Source organism: Sebastes umbrosus, chromosome 8 (genome assembly GCF_015220745.1).
Source record: "Sebastes umbrosus isolate fSebUmb1 chromosome 8, fSebUmb1.pri, whole genome shotgun sequence".
Lineage (NCBI taxonomy): Eukaryota > Metazoa > Chordata > Actinopteri > Perciformes > Sebastidae > Sebastes > Sebastes umbrosus.
In genome coordinates this window covers 4835557-4857677 of record NC_051276.1, presented here as the reverse complement: position 1 = coordinate 4857677, position 22121 = coordinate 4835557, and the positions used below count along the sequence as shown (strand labels likewise).

The window sequence follows — 22121 nt, the reverse complement described above, 5'->3', positions numbered from 1 at the left end:
ATCACTCGAGCACTTTGAGCAAACGGTCAAACTAGGCAGCGCTGATCAAATATGAATCAATGTTCTGTTACTGTAATGCTTATTTCTCGCCTCAAATGTTTTCAGAATCATCTTGTAGTGTACTGTTTAGCTGTAAAATGAGAAAGATTGCTCCGGTTGCTTGGTATTACCTCATTTGATCTCAACATGGCTGCTGGGTCACAAACTTTCTCATTTTACAGCTAAACAGTACACTACAAGATGTTTCTGAAAACATTTGAGTAGAGAAATAGGCATTACAGTAACAGAATATTGATTCATATTTGATCAGCGCTGCCTAGTCTGACCGTTTGATCGGAGTTCGCAAGTGATGTACAGCTGCTCGGAGACGGCAAGGCTCCAGCTCGGCTCTGATTGACACAGAGGCACGTCATTTTTTTCAGAATACCTGTCTCCTGTATTTCCAGATTGTGTCAAAGTCAGAAAAATATTCTACTAATATGGTGACTTAATTCGTCTCAACCACATCACCCAGTTCCACTGCAAAGCTTCCAATCAGAGCATTTTATGAAGCCTCGCATCCATTCATATTTTCCTTCAACCACTTAAAAAGAACGTCTGTAATATGGGTGAAATTATTTGAAATAAGTGCTATGGATATGTCTGACTGCATTTCACAAGTCAGACATCATTTACAGTTGCCTTGTCGTAGGTTAAGGATTCTTATATTATGCAAAAAAAACACCTGCATAGCACAGTTGCAGCCAAGGCTGCCGGCTGTCTGCTCCACTGACTATAGGATTCTCTTCTCTCTCTGTCTGCCTAATTAGTCTCAACTCTCTCTCTCTCACGTACAGCAAAGTATAAAAGTGCTGCTTTGAAGCCTTTTAAGCTGATCTGATAGCACCTTAGTATGCCAGTCCTTTCCAATCACCGGCTGCATACTTCCCATCATCACTTATATATTCCGTCCAGGAATATCCTGAGTTGGCTGCCATAATCCCAAACTCTGCATAGTAATATCAGGGCTGACTCATACTATATTAAGAAGAATCAGACTTTTTTGTGTTTTCCACACATCATTATTATTTTTTTTGCAGCAGTATTCACAGCGTTGCTAGTTTCTCATCTCCCAACACTTACATTATTTGATAAGTTTGTGCCCCGGGCATCCCATATGGAAAGATACAGTAGTTGCTGAATTAGCACTGGATTGCGTAACTCCCCACATACTAGTGAGGGGAGATAACAATGCTGTAATTCAAAGCTGTAATTAGTCATTCTTTTAATTCTAGTGAAGACACATTTTGAGTAAATTGTCTCGGAGATGGCTCTCCTCACCACTTGTAACGAATGTTAATGAGCTAATTAGTCGGTCATACTGTGGAGCCATTTTCTTATAATGACGGGTCACAGGGATCACAAACACAGCGATATTTGATTACTTTAGCCTTATTACACTGTACTGTGAGCACAAAGAGACAGATACAAAGTGGAACGATTCTCCGCGGAACAGCAGATGGCATATGGACATCGATTTTTCGAAGAAGCTATTAGCTGCATTGTGTGATGAAATATGTTTTAATTCCTTTAAGAGGAGCTATTGATTCAAACGCCATGATGGGGTTTCTTCTCCTTGATCTGGTAAATGTCAACAGGGGAATATAGTTGTGTGTGTGTGTGTGTGTGTGTGTGTGTGTCTTTCCATATGCTCAGCTAATCCCCAACATGATTGGTTTGACCTTACACGCTTAGGCTGGTATGCGTGCTTTTCCATCGGAGAAGGGGCTTTTGTTTTCAGTGCGCACTCGTGAAAACTGAGAACCACTTTAAAGTGAGATGCTCGACCTTTTGTGAAGTAACCGCCAAGTGTAAAATACAGTATATGTACCACCCCAAGGCATCAAAGGGGGGTTACTTTTTAGGTTATTTTTACAGATTAGGGAAGGAAAAGTTCTCAAGCTGTGTTTTGGCAGCTGCCAATGGTTTATAGGGGTGGGGGGAAACAAATTATTCACCAATGCTTATATTTTTGTTTACGATTTTGAACCAGATTTTTTAATGCCAGAATCGATATATTTGCTTCATCTGAGTCTATGCGGAGGTAGAAGGGAGTTACCGCTTTTATTGTTGTAGTCAGAGTAATGTGACGTCATCTCCGTTCCGTATCCGTCAACCAAAACAAACCGGAGAGTCTGCGTGGATACGACCTGCACCCTCACATGTTCAATCCAAAGTGGTAAACACTACACATCCAGTAAAGGATGGAAACACTTTGGGTTTCACACTTCGCCTGGAAAAGCAGAGCTAGACATCACGGCTAAAGCTGCATGCTAACTCTGTCATGGACAGGAAACGTTATCGTATTGCGGTAACGTGCGGTCAAGCCAGCCGTCACTCTCATCTCCGTGGTCGCTACGACTGTAGAGCACCCATATACTGACATTTATGTTCAGTGTATTCAAACGGCCCCGATGGAGCTGACCATGGATGGATAAAGAGAACGGAGCTGATGGGAGAGCTAGAGACGGACTTGGCGAAGTATGAACGATTATATTCACCAGGAGTATGAAACATTACATGTCCCTTATAAATTAAAAAGAAAAAATACCACTAATTTGTGAGGGAAATGTCTTTATTCTTTGATTTTGGGTTGCTTGAAGAAATTTAATAAATAATGCCTTATGATATATTTGACTTCAGGACATCTCTGACTACACACATGCTGAAAAGCAAACATTTTTACTGTATTGATTTAGATATTTTCCAAAGTAAAAGTCCATAGAAGTGTGTGATTCAACTTTTCCCCATGGTCTAGTGTTAATAAAGTTAACAAAAATTGCAATAAATCGTAATATCGAATCGCAATACTTAAAAATCCCGATACATATTGAATCGGCACCCAAGTATCGTGATCGTATCGAATCAGGACATAGGTGAATCGTCCCAGCCCTAGTATACAGTATATGTACCACCCCAAGACATAAAAGGGGGTTACCTTTTAGCTATTTTTACAGATTATGGGAAGGAAAAGTTCTCAAGCTGTGTTTTGGCAGCTGTTAGTGGTTTTCTGGCTGGATGTCATGTTGTGCGAGGCTGTGGGCTTAAAGAGGGAGTATCAATATTGACGGCTTCAATCCAGAGGTATTGATAGTGAAACCGGTCCTTTAATGCTCGTTGAACTGTAGTGTGTGCATGCATGCGTAAGTGTGGCTGTGTATGTGTGTGTGTGTGGCTTTCCTTTGCTGTGACAGAGATGTCGCGGTGAGCGATGACTGTGCCGCAGCAGAAATGATTGCCTTTACAGCACCGTGTTGCTCCCCATCGTAGCTAAAAATAACCCTGCACCACAAGACAAGGAGGACAGAATGGAGGGAGGCTTTTTTTATTTTTTCACCTCTTTCCCTCCCTCACTCATTATCCACCCTCCCTCGCTCAATCTCATCTTTTTTTCTCCCCTTCCTTCATTATCTACACTCTTGCTGATTTTTTCTCTCTTTCGCTCTCTCTGTTTTTCTTCCTATAGTCTCTCTTTCTCTCTTTCTCCCTCTCTCTCTCTCTCTCTCTCTCTCTCTCTGTCTGTCTCCAGCTTTAGGTTTCCATTGCCAGTGCTCTGGCCCCAGTGAAAACAGGCCAGTCACAATGCAAGCTCAGCTTACAGCCTCAGCCCATGTGGCTAGAATTGGCCGTGTTTTTTTTTTTCTTTCTACAATTAAATATGGGGTTTTAAATATAGGCCCCTTATTCTTAGCCCATGTGTTTTAAGAGTTTTCTGTTGGAGTTTGCGCTCTCCCTGTAAAACCACAGAGGGCTCTGTTTTCTGCAGGGGGAAACGGGTGACGTGGAAGGAACCAAGCGGTTTTTATTTTTCCAACACACAAGACAGACAGACCAGTCGTTCATATTTTTAGAGCTTTGTACCGTTCAGAGTAATTCTATTTTCCCTCCCGGTAGGCTCTGGGCTGTTTGTGCCCTCCGGCAGCTCCCTCTCTGGAAATGTAGATTATTAAGCGGATTTGTCTCCTGTTTTTTTCCTGCAGGAGATGTCTGAGTTTCACGGACTGGCACTCAGGCAGGTGCTCGCTGCTTGCTTTGTCGTTTGGATGAAAAATGCATAAAGAGCAAGTTGGCAGGCCCTTAAGCTAGAAGAGAGATGATGTCTAGACACACATTTTGTGGGCTTTTCTGAGTTTAACATAATATATACAGCACTATTTAGATAGAGGATGTTTTGGTCTGAAGCACCTAAAAGTGCTAAGTACAACATTTGATCCGCTCAATGGTCAGCCTTGGGGTTAATGTAACCAGCAAACAAAAATTTGCACCGACTCTTTCACTGTTTTTAAGATTATGTTTTGGGCATTTTCGCTTGTATTTGACAGAGGACAGTGTGGAAATTTGGGGGGGGGGGGTGTATGACATGCAACAAAGGTCCAAGGCCGGAATTGAACCCGGAATTGAACCCGGAACGTCGCGGTTATATGGCATGCGCTGTAATCACTCGGCTACCTAGGCACTCCGACTTTCAGTATTTTGTTTGGGGCAGAGCAGGTAGTGTACAGTGGGTTTATGCTGAAAATTGCTATACCTGCTGCAGCTGGTCATGGTGCTTTTGTTGAGAGTGGTGAGAGCGAACCAAAACAATAAAGTTGTGGTCTATGAAACCAAAACAGTGAGCTGAAAGACAATAAAATGCTCCGAGGAGCTGAGGGGGAGCTGAGGTGATAAATACTGTGTGGGTTTGTTACGACGAGCTACCCCTTTCACATTACACAGTCATTTTCTCCATTGTTAATATCCAATAAATATCGATTAGTGTATATGTTTAAACAGAATGTGTAACATTCGACATAGGGCTGTCAAAGTTAACGCGATAATAACTCGTTAATGCGAATCTGTTTTAACGCCACTAATTTGTTTAACACATTAACGCAACTTTTAGGTTGTAGCAGGCTCAATTTTAAAGCTAGAGTGAAGATACAGGCATCATATAAAACTGGAAAACCTAAAGATTCCATCGGTACCAACCATGTCATACTCGCTTATCGTGAAGGAGGCTAAATAACGCTCCAAACATGCGCTACATTTTGGCGAAGAAAAACTGGCATGGCCATTTTCAAAGGGGTCCCTTGACCTCTGACCTCAAGATATGTGAATGAAAATGGGTTCTATGGGTACCCACGAGTCTCCCCTTTACAGACATGCCCACTTTATGATAATCACATGCAGTTTGGGGCAAGTCATAGTCAAGTCAGCACACTGACACACTGACAGCTGTTGTTGCCTGCTGGGCTGCAGTTTGCCATGTTATGATTTGAGTGTATTTTTTATGTTAAATGCAGTACCTGTGAGGTTTCTGGACAATATTTGTCATTGTTTTATGTTCTTAATTGATTTTCTATTATAAAAATATATACATACATTTGCATAAAGCAATCATATTTTCCCACTCATGTTGGTAAGAGTATTAAATACTTGACAAATCTCCCTTTAAGGTACACATTGAACAGATTAAAAAAAAAGTGTGATTAATTTGTGATTAAATATTCTAAGCACTGATCAACGAGTCTTCAATAAGTATGTGATCAAACAAACTGCGTCGTATCCATCATGCTCCAGGTGCCTGACACTAACTGGACCTCATCTGATTTTTAACAACAGGACAGTTTTGGCTCAGTACGCCGTCCTCGACACACTTTCAACACGCTTTGTTCCTCAGTGGGCTGTTATATAGGACACACACGTTTACACATACACTTAGTTTGAATAGTTTCCGAGAAGGGGTGACATACCTGACGTCCCCCGCCATGATCCACGAGACAACCATGTGTTAGTGTGTATGTACACGTGTGCCCTTCCTACCTCATTTCATTAACTGCTTCCTGGAGATGGACCTCAGCGCCCTGCCTCATGGTCCATCCCAAATACCCACACATACATCTTCCATTTCTCTTATTTTAGTGGACGTTTGCCATAGCAGACAGCAGTGTGAGTCCACTTACTGAGGCCTCCTCTTCCTCCTCCTCTTCCTCCTTCTTCAGCACTGAGAGTGTGATGGATGGCATAAGGGGTGAGGAGGAGAAGGACAGGAGGGAGGAAAGAGGAGGAGGAGAACAGTAATGGGCAGAACTAAATTAATAGCCCTGCTAGAAGAGCAACATGCCTGCCAGTGGTGCCTGGAAAATTTAATTAGCCTTAGCCTCAGCTCCGGTCCCAGTCCCGGTCCAGGTCCAGGTCCCAGTCCCTCCACCCCTCAGGGACGTAAAGGAAAGGAATAAAAGGGAATACACAGAGAAACAGGAGGTAACATTTGGTTAATACTCAGCTCACAACTTGTCTCTTTTGCTCCCCATCTTGTCATTTAAGCGCTGTCGGGGTATGTCAAGCTCTCACCAATCAAAACTGTCTGTTTGTGGCAATAAATGATTGAAGAGGCAGGTAATAATATTCAACACTGCCCTGTGGCTGGATTGGATTTAAGACAAAGGAAACGGGCAAATCACAGGTTGATGGGAAAAGAGAAAGATTGTTGCTACATACACATCAGATCAGATACATATCAAACTCTTCATAAGCCTTTCCTCTTTAAGGAAATCGAAGCATAGCGTACGCATACGCGCTTTCTCAGAAGTCTTGGGGGATATTTTTTATAGCTGAATGAGTTCTGTTTACAGGAATACATCACAATATATTTTACAACTTGTTTCTTTTTAGATGGTTTCCTTTACAACCCGGCTGTTTACCCTTTTTAGGACTTTTTTTCTAAGCAGATAAACAACATTAATAAACCAGTAAGGAATAGCATTTTTTAAGATCTTAAAAGCAGCTTGACTTAGTTGTGGAAGGTCATGGTAAAGTCTTGGTATGTTATATTATGGCCCTGCTGGGAATCCTGACTTTGTTAGATAACAAACTTGGGAGGAAAGTGACAATATAAGTTAAGATCATAATTCACTATTTCTTTTCTTGTGACTCCTTTTTCCACTGGACAGTAAAGTCCTGGATGTATTAAGATCCGAACACCAAAGCTACCATGAAGATCGACATAAAACACTTCCAAGATATCACAGCTAAATATTTTTTTCTTCATCCTGCTAGAAAGCACAGCCAGGCACCCTGGGCGGCATTATTATGTGAAGAAGAGGTGTGTTTGTTTGGGTTGATGAAGCCAGTTTTCTTCAATTACACGCTAAGAAAACAAGGAATTTCTTTTTGATTTTGGAACAAGCGGGCAGATTCAGCAACAAGTGGCTATTAATGGGGAGAATATTGAAGTCGTAAATGAATATGAATCCCCAGGGACAGTTCAGCGTGGGACAGTACTCTTGCTCTTTTCATAGCCAAATGACTTAATGATGTTGTAGATTATACTACTTGTTATTGAAATAAGACAAACAGTTTTTCCATGTCTGGAATCACCAAGGTACAGATATTACCAGAATCAGACATTCAAACACATTTTCCCTGAAGAAATGTTGACTCTTGTTATACATTTTCTACCTGATGCAGCTCTCATTGCAACCTGCAATAGGTCAGAATTAGTAAAGCTTAGTAGTTGTGCATCAAGAAACCTGTAGGAATGCACCGATCTGACACTTCCCAGTCCCGATATCGATAGCGATACCTAGGCTTTGGGAATCGACCGATACCGAGTACCGATCCGATACCAGTGTTTAACTAATGAGCTGTATGCCTCACTGTGTGGAAGTGACTGGGATCATTCTTTCATGTGTAAGGCAACATCAGAGTTGACTGAGACATAGCTTTCCTAACTTTGTAAAACAGAAAAGATGAGCTGTCAGCCGCATCTCTAATGGTCAAATCAGCCAACGCAGGGCCAGCTCTAGACCTATTGGTGCCCTAGGCCAATTTCTGTTTTTTTTCTTTGATTTTTTTTTGGTTGCTTGAAAAAATGTAATAAATAATTCCTGACATTATCTGATATATTTGACTTCAGGACATCTCTGACTACACACATACATGTATTAATTTTATATATTTTCCAAAGTAAAAGTGTCCTAGAAGTGTGTGATTCAACTTTTTGCCATGGTCTAGTGTTAGTAAAGTTAACAAAAATCACAATAAATCATAATATCGAATCATAATACTTGTAGAATCGCAATACTTAAAAATCGCAAAACATATCGAATCGTGTATCGTGCCAGCCCTGATAAAATCAGAGTAAAGAATGTTTACCTTTTTATGCAATCAAAACAGTGGGATATGCATTTGCATTTATCACTGAGGACGCATATCTTTGCAAATGAAATAAAGTCTTGACTGAGTTAGTCTTTGCATGTAAACTATTAATTAAAAATCAATACCGTATTTTTGAGAATTGATAAATAATATTGCAATAGTCGATATTTTTGAGTTTTATTGTTTTGAGCGACCACATTTTTGATAACATTCCTATCTGTAAACCAACAGCTAAAATCAGATGTTGATGTAATCTAACAAATCCGAACACAGTCCAGATAGTAACATAGATAGTCTTGGTGTAAAAGGAGCCATGGACATCACAATTGCATGGTAGCTGAGACAGCAGGACATCCCAGACCCGCCTTCCTCTGACAAGCTGACAGAGGACAGCAAACAGACTAAACCCGATATAGAGTCACTGGCCCGAAACGGTGGCAGGACGCGGGACGGAGATCGTCGCTTCCACAGCACTCTGTCATCTTAAATAACATTGTGTCCGTGGGCTGTATGCCTGTCGTACTTGATGGATCACAGCCACCAGCAGAGACATGCCTTTTCCCTCCCCTCTGGCATATGTGATCAGCGTAGAGCTGCCTGAGCGGTGTTTCAGCTGGAATACTGGAGGTGATGGAGAACAGCCGCGGGGGGGTGTGGGGCACAGGGAAAGTTTGCATAGTTGGCTGGTACTTTTTGCATCCAGGCTCAGGTACCTGTCTTTGAAGTACGGAGGTATATGATCTTGTTTGTTTTTGCAAATTGCTTCTTTTTTTTTTGCTTATGCACAACACAAGTCAGAGATAGATGCTGACATATTTTACGTTTTATATACAGAAATACATTTCCAGCCATGTTGGATATGGGATGTTGAACCTGTTTTATGGTGATGTGGAAGCAACACTCAACATGCACAGCGTACTGTAAATTACAGGCATCACGCACCATTACTCTCATAGCTCAGTGTTGCTTCTTGTGTGCTCGTATAGCCTCTTCTCTCTCCAGGTTCCATGGTGGAGGGAGGTTGTGTGTGCTCAGCGTCTATCTAGTTGGTGGCACATGGATGCTGCTTGACATGACAGTTGCTCTTCCTGAGGTTTCTCCCAATATTTTTCCATATCTGAATCAAGGGTTGAAGGACGGAGGGTGTCGTATGCTGTACATATTGTAAAGCCCCTTGAGGCAAATTAGTGATTTAGGATATTGGGCTATATAAATAAAATTGACTTGACTTGGCTTGGTAGCAGGACGTACACAAAAGGCTTGAGTGTTAAACTATATATCATAAGGGTTCATTATTTTGTGGATTATTAAAGCTTCAGATGGTAACTTTAATGAAAATAACTTTTTGTCATATTTGCGCAAACTGTCACTATATCCTGACAGTAGTGCATGGGACAGATAATCTGTGAAAAAAATAAAATATGATGTGCCTCTGTGTCAATCAGAGCCGAGCTGGAGCCTTGCCGTCTCCGATCAGCTGTCAATTACTCGCGAACTCCGATCAAACGGTCAAACTAGGCAGCGCTGATCAAATATGAATCAATATTCTGTTACTGTAATGCCTATTTCTCTACTCAAATGTTTTCAGAAACATCTTGTACTGTACTGTTTAGCTGTAAAATTAGAAAGTTTGTGACCCGGCCACCATGTTGAAAACAGTCAAGCCAAAACCAAGCACCGCCCACCAACTGGAGAAAACTTCATTCATCCATTCATTATCGGTAACCGCTTATCCTATTCAGGGTCGTGGGGGGGCTGGAGCCGATTCCAGCTGACATTGGGCGAAGGCGACCCTCTTGCTGTGTGGCGACAGTGCTAACCGCTGCACCACCGTGCAGCCCCCGGAGCAAACTTCCGCTGATCAAATCTATTTAATCATATGTATATGCGCTGCCTAGTTTGACAGTTTGATCGGAGTTCACAGATAGACAGAGACTCCTCCGCTCTGATTGGTTGTTTTTCTTTGGGAGTGATTATCTGTCTCATACACTACTGTAAAGTTATAATGACAGTTTGAGCAAAGATGCCAAAAAGTTATTTTATTAACTGTATCTTTTTATGCACCGTTTGTTTCTTCCTTCTCAGCACATTGCAGAGCTCATCCATTAGTTCCTATAGGTACTAAATATTTCCCATACAGTGCGTGACACAGACACTTCAGTCGCAAGTTTTCTTTATTCGCTGCTCGTCTTCCTGGAGCTCACATTGCTCCTCGCGTGTTGACTGCATGTTGAATGTTGTTTGTCACAAGTAAAGCTGATGCTAATGACTCAACAATGGAGGTAATCAAGCTGTCAGCCTGGCAGGCAGGCAGGCAGGAGTGAGTGTTAGCTGGCTGTCACTGTACCAGAGTACGCACATTTGTTGTTAATGTGATTCATGCCTGGATGCTGATACTTCCTCTCATACAGTATGCTCTCATGCGTGTGGTTGAAATAAATGACAAACTTGACCCTGTAAAGAGGAGAGTGGAGAAAATATGCTCCAGGGTAGGAACGGGTGTTTTAGTAAGAACAATAGTTTGGAAGGGCCACAAGTCAAATAAGAGTTTAAAATAAACCACAGTGCAAAATATATAAAATAAAAAAAAATTCTAACCAGTTTAATATGGCATCTTTGCTCGTTTGGAGCTAAACATCGCATGTTAGCAATAACATATAATTTCCAATAGTGTAGCATTGGCTGTCTCACTCCTGCTGCGTGCATGCAGATATGATTAAATGCTAATACTGTGCGACACATACAGTTTATAGGTGCTCTATATGATATCCAGAGCATTAATTTAGCATTAAGCAACTGTTTGCTATGTAAAGATATAGAGGGGGTAATGTCTACCTGAGCAGAGAATGAAGTCCCTCTCCCTCTGTGTGTGTTGTAATCAGAGCTTCTCTGTGCTTTGCGTGGCTTGCCAATCGCCGCCGTTCTGCACTGAGCTCATACGGCGGTTACAGCTGATAACGCTGTCCAGACCCACGGCGTCGTTGCGGAAGCGTAGCACCCACCCTCCGGTTCCCCCCACTGGACCTCTGAAATTGTGCAAAAGATGGGTGTGGACTACTACAGTATGTGTATGTGTGCGATGTTCTCGAGCAATACTTACACTTAAATGTGTAGCCTAGTTTGAACCATGGGTAGGTCTAGGTAGATAACAAAATGCAATAAAGGCAGAAAAAAAAAGTAATTAACAATGTAATTAAATAACACTAGTGTAATTTCTTCAATCAGAGCTTCAGTTAATCTGATGGAAGAACATCCATATGTTTAAATAACACCTCAGCTTGTTTTCGTTCAAGTTTAACGTACCATGAAAGTGCTTGGGGGAAAAAAAAAAATCAATGTTGAATTTGTAGAGGTATGAAATTTACAGTAAACGCATGAAGCACAAAATGAAACCAGCCGTCACTCATCGATGTAATTACCTGAACATTGGTTGTTTAGGGCTCGGGCGAAATTAGCCTCTCAGGCAATGTTTACTCTCGGGACATGGTCTGCACCCAACTATGGAGGACTAAACGAATGAATACATAAATAAATGACTCAATAAATAAATAAATGAATAAATAAATATGTCAATAAATGTAGCAAAAACAATATTGAAAATAAATGAAGCCATTAATTAATTCATAAAATGTGACATAAATTGATATTTCTGTGTTTTTATAGATCCCTATATAGACCCAGGCCTTATATGACCATTAATAACATCACACTTTATCTCAAACTATCCACTTATTGTTTCCTTTCACCTGCTCAGGGACTACAGGTGGGAATTCTGTTTACAAAGCATGTTGGGAAGTCTGGCACAAACATCTTTTTTCTTATTTGAGATTAATTAAATTAATACAAACTAAATAAATTTGATTCACAGAGCTTGTTGTATGGAGACGGAACCTGTCAAAAATAAAAGAATAAATAAATAAATAAATAAATATGTCATTAAATCTAGCAAAATAATATTAAAAATAAATGCAGCTATTAATGAACTGATACAAAATTTATAAAATTTATATTTCTTTTTTAATTTGCTTTTTTATTTATTTATCTTTGTATTAATTCCCTTATTTATTTACTCTTCTGTTTAATTTATTTATGTAAATAAATAATACATAAATAAAAGGGAAAATTAAACAGAAGAGCAAATAAATAAGAGAATTAATACAAAGATAAATAAATAGATAAGCAACTTAAAACAGAAATATTTGTCACGTTTTATCAATTAATTAATAGCTACATTTGTTTTTAATATTATTTTGCTACATTTAATGACTTATTTATTTATTTATTCATTCATTCATTCTTCATTCATTGTTTTATTTTTATTTTGTTAGGTTCTGTCCTTCATACAACAAGCTCTGTGAATCAAGTTTATTTAGTTTGTTATTAATTTAATTCATCTCAAAAAAGAAAAAAAGATGCCAGACTTCCCAACACGATTTGTAAATAGAATTCCCACCTGTAGTCCCTGGGCAGGTGAAAGGAAACAATAAGTGGATAGTTTGAGATAGAGTGCGTTGTTATTAATGGTCATATAAGGCCTGGGGCTATATGAGGATCTATAAGGAATTATTTAGTAAAATACAGCAAATCATCCACACTGTCCAAAATGTGAAATATTTTCACTAAATGCTTCCAGTCGCATAAACATGATTATGCACACAGGATTATATAAAGTTGGCTTGAGGCTTTAGTGTGTGTTCAATATCCTGCATCACATTTAGGATGTGTGTGTGAAAGAGTTGAGCCACACCTCAGCTTACACATCTAACAGCTTCCCAGTAAGATACTGGTAGCCTGGTAGTCTGTGACGCACAGGAAACCAGTCTAGTCACCAACCGTAACCACAGAGGGAACGGACGTAGGTTGGTTATATAATACGGTTACTATAGCGATGCGACGGAGAGGGGCTTAAGTGGCAAAGGTCATGAGCCACATTCAAATTTGAAATATCACAAGAACACAGTATGAGGATTAGTCTAATGAGTTTTCTTTTTCAACGTCTTGGTGAAGGAAACCAGTTTTCTCCAGGCACAACCACACCAGAAGGACTGGATTTATTTTTAGCCCGGGGCCTGTCCGCCGAGACTTCTTTTTTTTCTCTGTCCTCCCTGTGTGCAGAGAGCATGATTTAACAGAGGAAATATTGACCATCTGGAAAATGTACAGAAAGCGTTTTAAAGAACAGGGCGAGGAAGAATGACAGTTTCACTGCTCTGTTAATGGTGTGGTATTGTGGTACAAGAGGGAATCACAGACTGTGTGTCTGTGCATGTGTGTGTATCAGTGGATTTATATATGGAAAGTGCATGTGTCTTTGAGCTCTCCCCGTGTGTGTTTGTTTAATCTTAATGCTCCAGCTCCTGCTTGTTGTTCCTCCTTGGACCAGAGGTTTCTAAACTGTGAGGCGTGGGAGAGTTTAAGGGGGGGGGGGGGGGGGGTTCACCAGCACAGCTAGCTGTCACAGGCAGCAGCAGTGGCTCTGACAATTAAGGTACTTTAAATCAGAATTCAAATCGAATCTGAACACACAGACTTGATATTAGGGCTGTCAATCGATTAAAATATTGAACCACGATTACTCGCATGATTGTTCATGGTTAATCACTCATTAATTGGAAATGAATCGCACATTTTTTATCTGTTCAAAATGTACCTTAAAGGGAGATTTGTCAAGTATTTAATACTCTTATCAACATGGGAGTGGACAAATATGCTGCTTCATACAAATGTATGTATATATTTATTATTGGAAATCAATTAACAACACAAAACAATGACAAATATTGTCCAGAAACCCTCACAGGTACTGCATTTAGCATAAAAAATATGCTCCAATCATAACATGGCAAACTGCAGCCCAACAGGCAACAACAGCTGTCTGACTGACTATGACTTGCCCCAAACTGTATGTGATTATCATAAAGTGGGCATGTCTGTAAAGGGGAGACTCGTGGGTACCCCTAGAACCCATTTACATTCACATATCTTGAGGTCAGAGGTCAAGGGACCACTTTGAAAATGGCCATGCCAGTTTTTCCTCGCCAAAATTTAGTTTAAATTTAGAGCGTTATTTAACCTCCTTCGCAACAAGCTAGTATGACCTCAAGTTTTCCAGTTTCATATGATACCAGTATCTTCACTCTAGCTTTAAAACTGAGCCCGCTACAACTACTACAACTACTAAAAATAGCAAGTTGCGTTAAAGAAATTAGTGGCGTTAAAACGAATTTGTGTTAACACGTTATTATCGTGTTAACTTTGACAGCCTTACTTGATACACATACTTTTAGAGTCAGTAGAGCTCTGTCTCAAATCGGACTACTCCTGTCAGTACATTTCCATGTAGTATACTGTGCACACTATGTACTTTCTTGCATAGTGCGTGGATTTCGACAGGGTAGTGTTGTCTCAAATCGCACACGGCTTTTGTACACTCACCGGAAGCTCAGTAGATCTGTTGGTGATAGGCAGCCACGGAGAACACTCCGTATCGTCAGTAATTCAACTCAGACGGATAAATTAATCCAATAATGGCTTCTACCCGACTACAGTGTAGTGTCACTTGGTGAAAAAAAACACATGTATAACTTAAACTATAACCTTAAGTTGTATAGTTTGGAGTTTCCGAACTGTTGTGTTCCGTTTCAATCACAACCGCTGCAGCTTCCTCGCCCTCCATTTTCACAAGTTTGAAATAGGTTGGGTGAGAAGTGTCCAGCGTTCCACGCTCAATGTTTTGACTGTTTCAGTACAACATCTGGGTACTTACAGTGCACTGCATTTTCATGTACTTCTCCGTGTGAACGCTCTTATGCACTCAAATAGCAAGTACGCAAGTAAGCAAATTTAGACATCGGACATCGGACTTTCTGAGAATAAACATGCATAAATCCTCTTAGTAAAAAAGACGCTCCTTATATCTCCAGAACTTGCCTGACAAACATCACGATTTTAAGTTTTCTTCAGTATCAAAGTAATCCAGTGATAGCTTTCTGTGCATCCACGAGTACATTGTAAACATGAACTGTTAATAGCTACTTCAGCATACTTTTAATGGTGCCAATAGTGTCAGACTTTGTAAAGCCCTTCTTTGGACTGAACAGATCTCCAGATCAGAATGCCAACTAAATGCCTGAAAGAGAAAAGAAAGAGGGCGATAAGTGATGAGAGACAAAGGCAGAGAGAGAGAGACCCAGGGGATGAGTTAATACAAACAGAAACTCAGGGCCCATCAAACATGGACTTCAAAGTTTTCTTTTTCTTTTTGGTGTGACATTTTTGTTCTCCTCAAACCAGAGTCTGCCTCGCTCCAGAGCTTCCACGTGTCTGAGTGAAAACCCATCTGATGCCGATGCTTTAACGCAGCATTTTAGTTTTTTGAGGGGTTGGCTGCCTGGCTCCTCTCTATTATGAAACCTCACGATGCACATACTTTTTCAGAAGTTAGAAATAGGCTGCCTGTTACAGAGATGTTCAGGTAAATAGAAAAATGCTTTTTCTCCTGCTTGGATGGTTTGGATGAGAAAATAGAGGAGGTGATGGATGCACACCATCTGTGTGCTGTTTGCTAAAGTAGTTACGTTCTATTGAACACAGCATATGTGTGCATTGAGGACCAAGTGGTATATTGTGCCATTAGAAATACCATAAAGCATCATAAGGTTACTGTAACCTCATTATTCCCATAGCAATATTATGAGAGTATTATAGAAATATCACAATGATAAATGTCTTCTATAAACTCAGTATTGATTACAACACAGTGATAGTCAGTTAAGCCCTTGTGGGAGAATATTAAACTATTTCTTTTATTCTGTGCAATATGGCCAGTTGATATCGTGACAGGCTAATGAACAGCCAATTCTGTTTTATTATATCTATTTTTTCTGCCAATCTAATTAGTTTTCATTGCAATCTTAAAGTCTGCTCTACAGTATGTTTTGCCGCTGTACAGCTGTCGTTATATTGCATCACTCTCACTCTCCTCCTGTTCCACCTTCCTCATCCCTCCTCTTCTATCCTCCCTATTTCTCCTCATGATCCTCTTTCCAAATCACCTGTTTCTTTCCCCTTATCACTATCCTCTTAATATTTAATTTTTCTTTTATCTGCTCCCTACAGGAACCCTGTGGAACCTCTCGTCCTATGAACCCCTGAAGATGGTGATCATTAACCACGGCCTGCAGACCCTGACTAACGAGGTCATCATCCCCCACTCGGGGTGGGAAGGCGAGCCGAACGAGGACTCGAAGCCCCGCGACGCCGAGTGGACCACCGTCTTCAAGAACACCTCCGGCTGCCTCAGGTAGGTTCAAGCCCAGCAGTCATTTACACATGAATCAAGCTGATGGTGATTCAGTGAATGGTTTCTGAATCGAGCCCTGGATTGAGAGAAATACATCACATTTATACATACATTTTAGGGATGTTAATAATTAACCGTTAACTGACATTAAGAATTTTAACCGGTTAATTTCTACCGGTTAAAGGGACTATTTGTAACTTTCAGAAATGCTTCTTAACAGCGACACCTGTGGCCGTGAAATCAACGAAAGTCAGCGTCGGGCTCGCGCTTGCTCGCTCTCAATATACCTGAAAGAGCATCACTCAAAACAGTGAGGCGACACAAGTCAGCTAAAACCACAATATCACTCTATATTTCAGCTGCTTGGCAGTAATGTTAGCTGACCAGACGAAGGTCTCTCCATGAACATGATTTAGATCTGATCCTAGTGTTGGCTTTTCCTGCCTAAGTGCAGGCTGAGGCAGCGGGGCTCTCCAGCGTGTCTCCTCTGCTCTCTCCGCCCGCAGCCGGAGAGAGCAGAGGAGACACCGGCACCCGGTCGGTAACGAGAAGACAACGTAAATCTCTGTAGAGCTCCGTCACTTCACAAGACACGGAAAACCTCTGTTGGTCTGGATGAACTGCAGCAGTTATTTCTGCACAAACGTCCCCTGTGCATTCACTAGATATTCTCAGAGCTAAACTAACTCTTCTGCAGTGTGTAGTGAACGCGCGTTCACGTCTAGAGGTGGAGTGAGCTGAGCTGTCTGAGTGAAGGCGAGCAGGCAGAGGAGGAGGGTACAGCGGCTACACGCGAACGCGCATATGCGAGCGCGCATGTGTGACGACCCGCTACATTTATGCGCGTACAAAGTTACAAATAGTCCCTTTAAATGGTTAAAAGAAATATTAAAAAATGAATTGAAAGCATTAGCTGGCTCCAGCATCTTCAGATGAGATGAGGATCTGATGCTTTTCTTTGTCGTATGTGATAGTGAACTGTTCGTCTTTGGGGTTTTGGACTCATGATCGGATACAACAAGCAATTTGAACATTTCACCTCGAGTTCTGGGAAATTAAAATGTGCCAATTTCACTTCTTTTTCTGGCATTTTACAGCCAAAGTGATTCATTGATTTGAACTGAAATGATCTGCAGATTGAGCAATAATGAAAATATGCAAAAGCAGAATATAAAAGTCTAAAGTGGGAATTGCACCAAGAAAAAGCAAAAGAATGTGCAACCAGGAGTTCAAATCCAAATACTGGATATTAAAATGTAGCAAATCTAGGAAGCTGTCTTTTGGAGCTCGAGCTAAACCAGTTTTAAATCAGGAAGGAAGGACACAAAATTGTGGAGACAGATGGCAGATTTATTCAGGTTGAAGTCCATTCGGGTTTACAGCACGGGGACACACTGTATAGATCGTCTTGGATTTTACAGAGGGGACCCCTCAACACACCCCCGGCCTTGAAAGTTTGTTTTACTAAGATACCAGTTGTAGCTGGCGACAACTGGTGTGACGTATATGAGACTACACATGTCCCTGTGCCAGGGTCAGGTTTAAGTTCTTTGGGTACTAAAAGAATTTAACTTACAGCAGATGCTGTGTTCTTTCTGCATCATGCTGGGTGTCTGTCTGCAGTAGGATTGCTGGGTGACTTTAGGAAAACATCAAACTATTTATGACACACCCCCAAACTTCCACCTTCACCACGGCAGAGTGTGTCATCACTTCAGAAGACTATCTACTGCATTTTGGGAAATAGTCAGCAAATGTTCCTCTATTCGTGTCTTGTCTTTCTAATATGGGCTGGGTAGCTTTGTCACCAGGGTTTTGAAATTTGTGAGGTCCAGAATCTTCTTTTTTTTTTCAATGCATAATATTAAGCGGGAGGTCTGGGGGTCCTCTGCTAGGAAATTTTGAGCATCAAACACTTCATTTTCTGCATTCTGGTGAATTTTTATGCACCAATTTATGGTGGAAATATCTTTATTCATATAAAGGAAAACACAAAATGCAGGCACCAGGTGACAATTCAAAATATACAAATATAATGAAATATAATGCAGTAAGGCTCTCAGTCATTCTGTATTGCTTTCAAATATTTATTCTCCTGTAGATCTACTGTTTTCATTACATGTTATTTCTGCTGAGGTACCTCACATGTAGGCATGATTTACTCTTCCCTCCTCTTTTTTGTCTTTTGTTTGGGGAGGTAACCTCTTTAAATGAACATGTGGCACTTATTCTTCACGTCAATAGTAGCCTACATCAATTCATTTTCATTCATTTATAAACATCTGGACTTTAGTAGCTCATATGTGTTTCAGCAGGATTTCTGCTCGTTCAAAACTTTCTACACGTTCAAAACATATCCCACACATCTGTGTTCTCTAAGAAGTCGAGCGTAAAGTTGTAATATTTTGAGGAAAAAGTAGTAATGTTTTGAGAGTAAAGTCGCAGTTTAAAGTGGCAGTAGGCAGTATATTTTTGGCATCATTGGGCAAAAATTCCATAATAACCTTTCAGCATATTATAATTCAAGTGTTCTGAGAGAAAACTAGACATCTGAACCTCCTCATGGCTCTGTTTTCAGGCTTTAAAGAATCTAGCCCGTGACGGAAGACTTTGACCAATCACAGGTCATTTCAGAGAGATAGCCTTCCTATTGGCTGTGCTCCGGTCATGTGAGCGGTGCTTGGTATTCCCTGAAGAGATCTCAACATGGCTGCCGAGTCACAAACTTTCTCATTTTACAGCCAAACCATGCACTACAAGATGATTCTGAAAACATTTGAGGAGAAAAACAGGCATTAACGTAACATAATATTGATTCATATTTGATCAGCGCTGCCTAGTTTGACCGTTTGGTCGGAGTTCGCGAGTGATTGACAGCCGGCTCTCATAGACGGCAGATGGACAGCAGACCTCAGATCAGCTCTGATTGCTTGTTTTCCTTCGGTCTGTGAAATCTTGCAGATGCTGTTAGGAGCACCGGAGGACACAGAGGCACATGTGATTTTTTTCAGGTTACCTGTTTCATGTACTACTATCATGATATATCAACTGTTTTATAAAAATAACTTTTTTTAATCATATTTGCTCCAATCTCGGCTACTTCAGCTTTAATAAGAATAATGTCATAATATTTTTTCTAGCATGAGAAAAAAAGAGTTTCAAAAGTTTTCAATAATATCCTCTAATACTGTGCATCCTTCACGACAAGCTAGTGTGACATGGTTGGTAACGCAAGCGTTAAAGAAATTAGTTGCGTTAAAACAAATTTGCGTTAACACGTTATTATTGTGTTAACTTTGACAGCCCTAATAATCACACAAATGAAGTTAGTCTCAGGCTTATTAAGGCTGAGAGAAGATAAATTGAGACCACAGTGCAAATTGTTGCCTCATTACAACAAGTCAGTATGTTTGTGTTGTATTTTTGTTGTTGGTAAGAAAGACAACATGCAAACATCAGTATTAATTGGGATGAAAAACATTAACTTTTTGAATGACCCTTATATATGAACTACAATCATTCCTATCACTGAACCTCTAATGCTCTGCTTTGACTCTTTCCTGTGACTGCAACCAAAACCTTGTTGTTCTTAGGTCAGTCATCCAAAATGGTGTTAACTTCTCCATTTCCACCGTGACATACCTCTCTGTTAAGGTGGTGTGACTCACTTGGCCGTTCGGCTGACCCTGTCTGGTCCATTTAAGAGCTGAAGGTCTGCTGTGGTCCTGGGGGGCTCTCATCTGAGATAATAGCTTGAATGTGCCCTTACCTAAACCCCTTACATGCACATACTGTGGACCAAGACATAACCGCTCCGAAGGCCCCGTAGGTCTTTGCAGTCACAGTGCTGTCGGCTGATAAAGCTGCAGGACGATTGTTTGGCTTGAACCTGTTTATCAGCAGGAAACTGCTGCCTCACTAGAGGGTGCTGAATCCATTTTACCTCTGACCTGTAATCAAACAATGTCCACAGTAATGCTGCACAAAAAACTGATAACGTGTCAAGCAGGGTTATAACCACGCTGGTGTTTTCAGAAAGTTTCAGATTGTTTTCTAAAAGTTAGCTGTCCACACTGAAACACCAAAACATCTTTCTCCTATTTAGTTTGTGGCAGTAATCAGAATTCATTTCTTCCTGGGGGGTGACCAAAATATTAAAGGGATAGTTCAGATTTTTTGAAGTGGGGTTGTATGAGGTACTTATCCATAGTCAGTGTATTACCTACAGTAGATGGCGGTCGGCTCGCCCCCAGTTTGGAGAAACAGGCAGGAGTACCGGCACAGGAGCAAAGCAATGCACTGCTGTGGATGGGGGCAGCAAATATTTTAGCCACCTAAAAGAACGGCCCACTTAAAATGAACCATTATGATTACGTGTACATGTATCATAAATTATTTGGAATATTTTCACCTCTTTACCTTGCCGTGTGACAGCCGTTTTCGATGATGAACTGAAACCATAATATCAATCTATGCTTTCTTCAAAGCCACCAGACTCCTTTGAAAAAAAATTTAATTTTACCTCACAGAACACAAGAGTTGCTGGTCTACCGATGCCTCCATCTGTTAGGTTGTTTGTGTTATTGTGTGACTTTGGTGAGTGTGAATTAACCCTTTAATACACCCTACCTGTCTTTGTTTATCTGGTTCCAGCTTCTACATTTTGAGAATTAGTTGCTTTTTGTTTTCTTACATGACAGTAGATGTTAATAATTAACTGTTTAACCGTTAACCAACATTAAGTATTATAACCGATTAACGCTATCGGTTAAAACGGTTAAAAGAAATGTGACAGCTACGTTCACAGCTATAACGCCACCGACAACACACACATGGTCTATCGGAAACTCACTGACGTTACGCTGCGCTGACAGACCGTATGTGTGTGACTACGGGGAGAACGAAGCTACCAGCAGAGCTGCAGATGCCAACGTAGCACAAACACACACACTGTTTGTCGAGCAATCACTATCGTTAATCCGGGCAGACAGAGTGTCGTTACGCCGGGCAGACACACAGCGGACAACCTGCTAAACTAAACTAAATGTGCGGTGGAGACTTTTACTGGGAAAGTGGCTGCATGTCCACGACACTACACAAAGCACCGTGGCTGCTAAGTTAACGCTTCCGGACCGGTGAAATAGGGAGTGTCTGTTGTGCTCATACACTGCAGCTCGCGCACCGCTGCATGCGAGGCAAAAATCTTGTCATTAACGGTTAATAATCGGTTAACGAGGGTCGGTTATCGGTTAAGAACATTTTTCAAAATTAGCATCCCTACAGTAGACTGAATATCTTTGGGTTTTTGACAGGCGGTCAGACAAAACAAGGAATTTGAAGATGTCAGCTTGGGTTTTAGGAAATTGCGAAGAGCATTTTTCATTGTCTTATTGACAAAGTGATTAATCGATTAAACAAGAAAACTATTTGCAGATTAATTGATAATGAAAATAACAAGTTGCAGCTCCACATCAAAGTCATCTAAAAGCTTCCCTGTTTTCAAAATGATACACTCTCTATGGAGAAGAGCATCGGCTGAATACCTGATATTCAAATTGAATGCAATTTAAGCATCAGGCAAAAAATGGAGTGCACCTCAAAAACGGCAAAAAACCTCAGTGTAACATCCTCTCTGCCACGC

At 40.7% G+C, this 22121-nt stretch overlaps 1 protein-coding gene across 16 annotated transcripts in view; it reads left to right on the top strand.

Moving 5' to 3' along the window:
• Positions 1-22121, top strand: part of arvcfb (ARVCF delta catenin family member b) — a 302038-nt gene that overhangs the window by 208187 nt on the left and 71730 nt on the right. For all 16 annotated transcript variants that reach the window (XM_037778804.1, XM_037778802.1, XM_037778805.1 and 13 more), the window contains one exon: positions 16297-16480. In XM_037778804.1, the coding sequence (XP_037634732.1) occupies positions 16297-16480 (184 nt within the window). The remainder of the gene's footprint in view (positions 1-16296; positions 16481-22121) is intronic.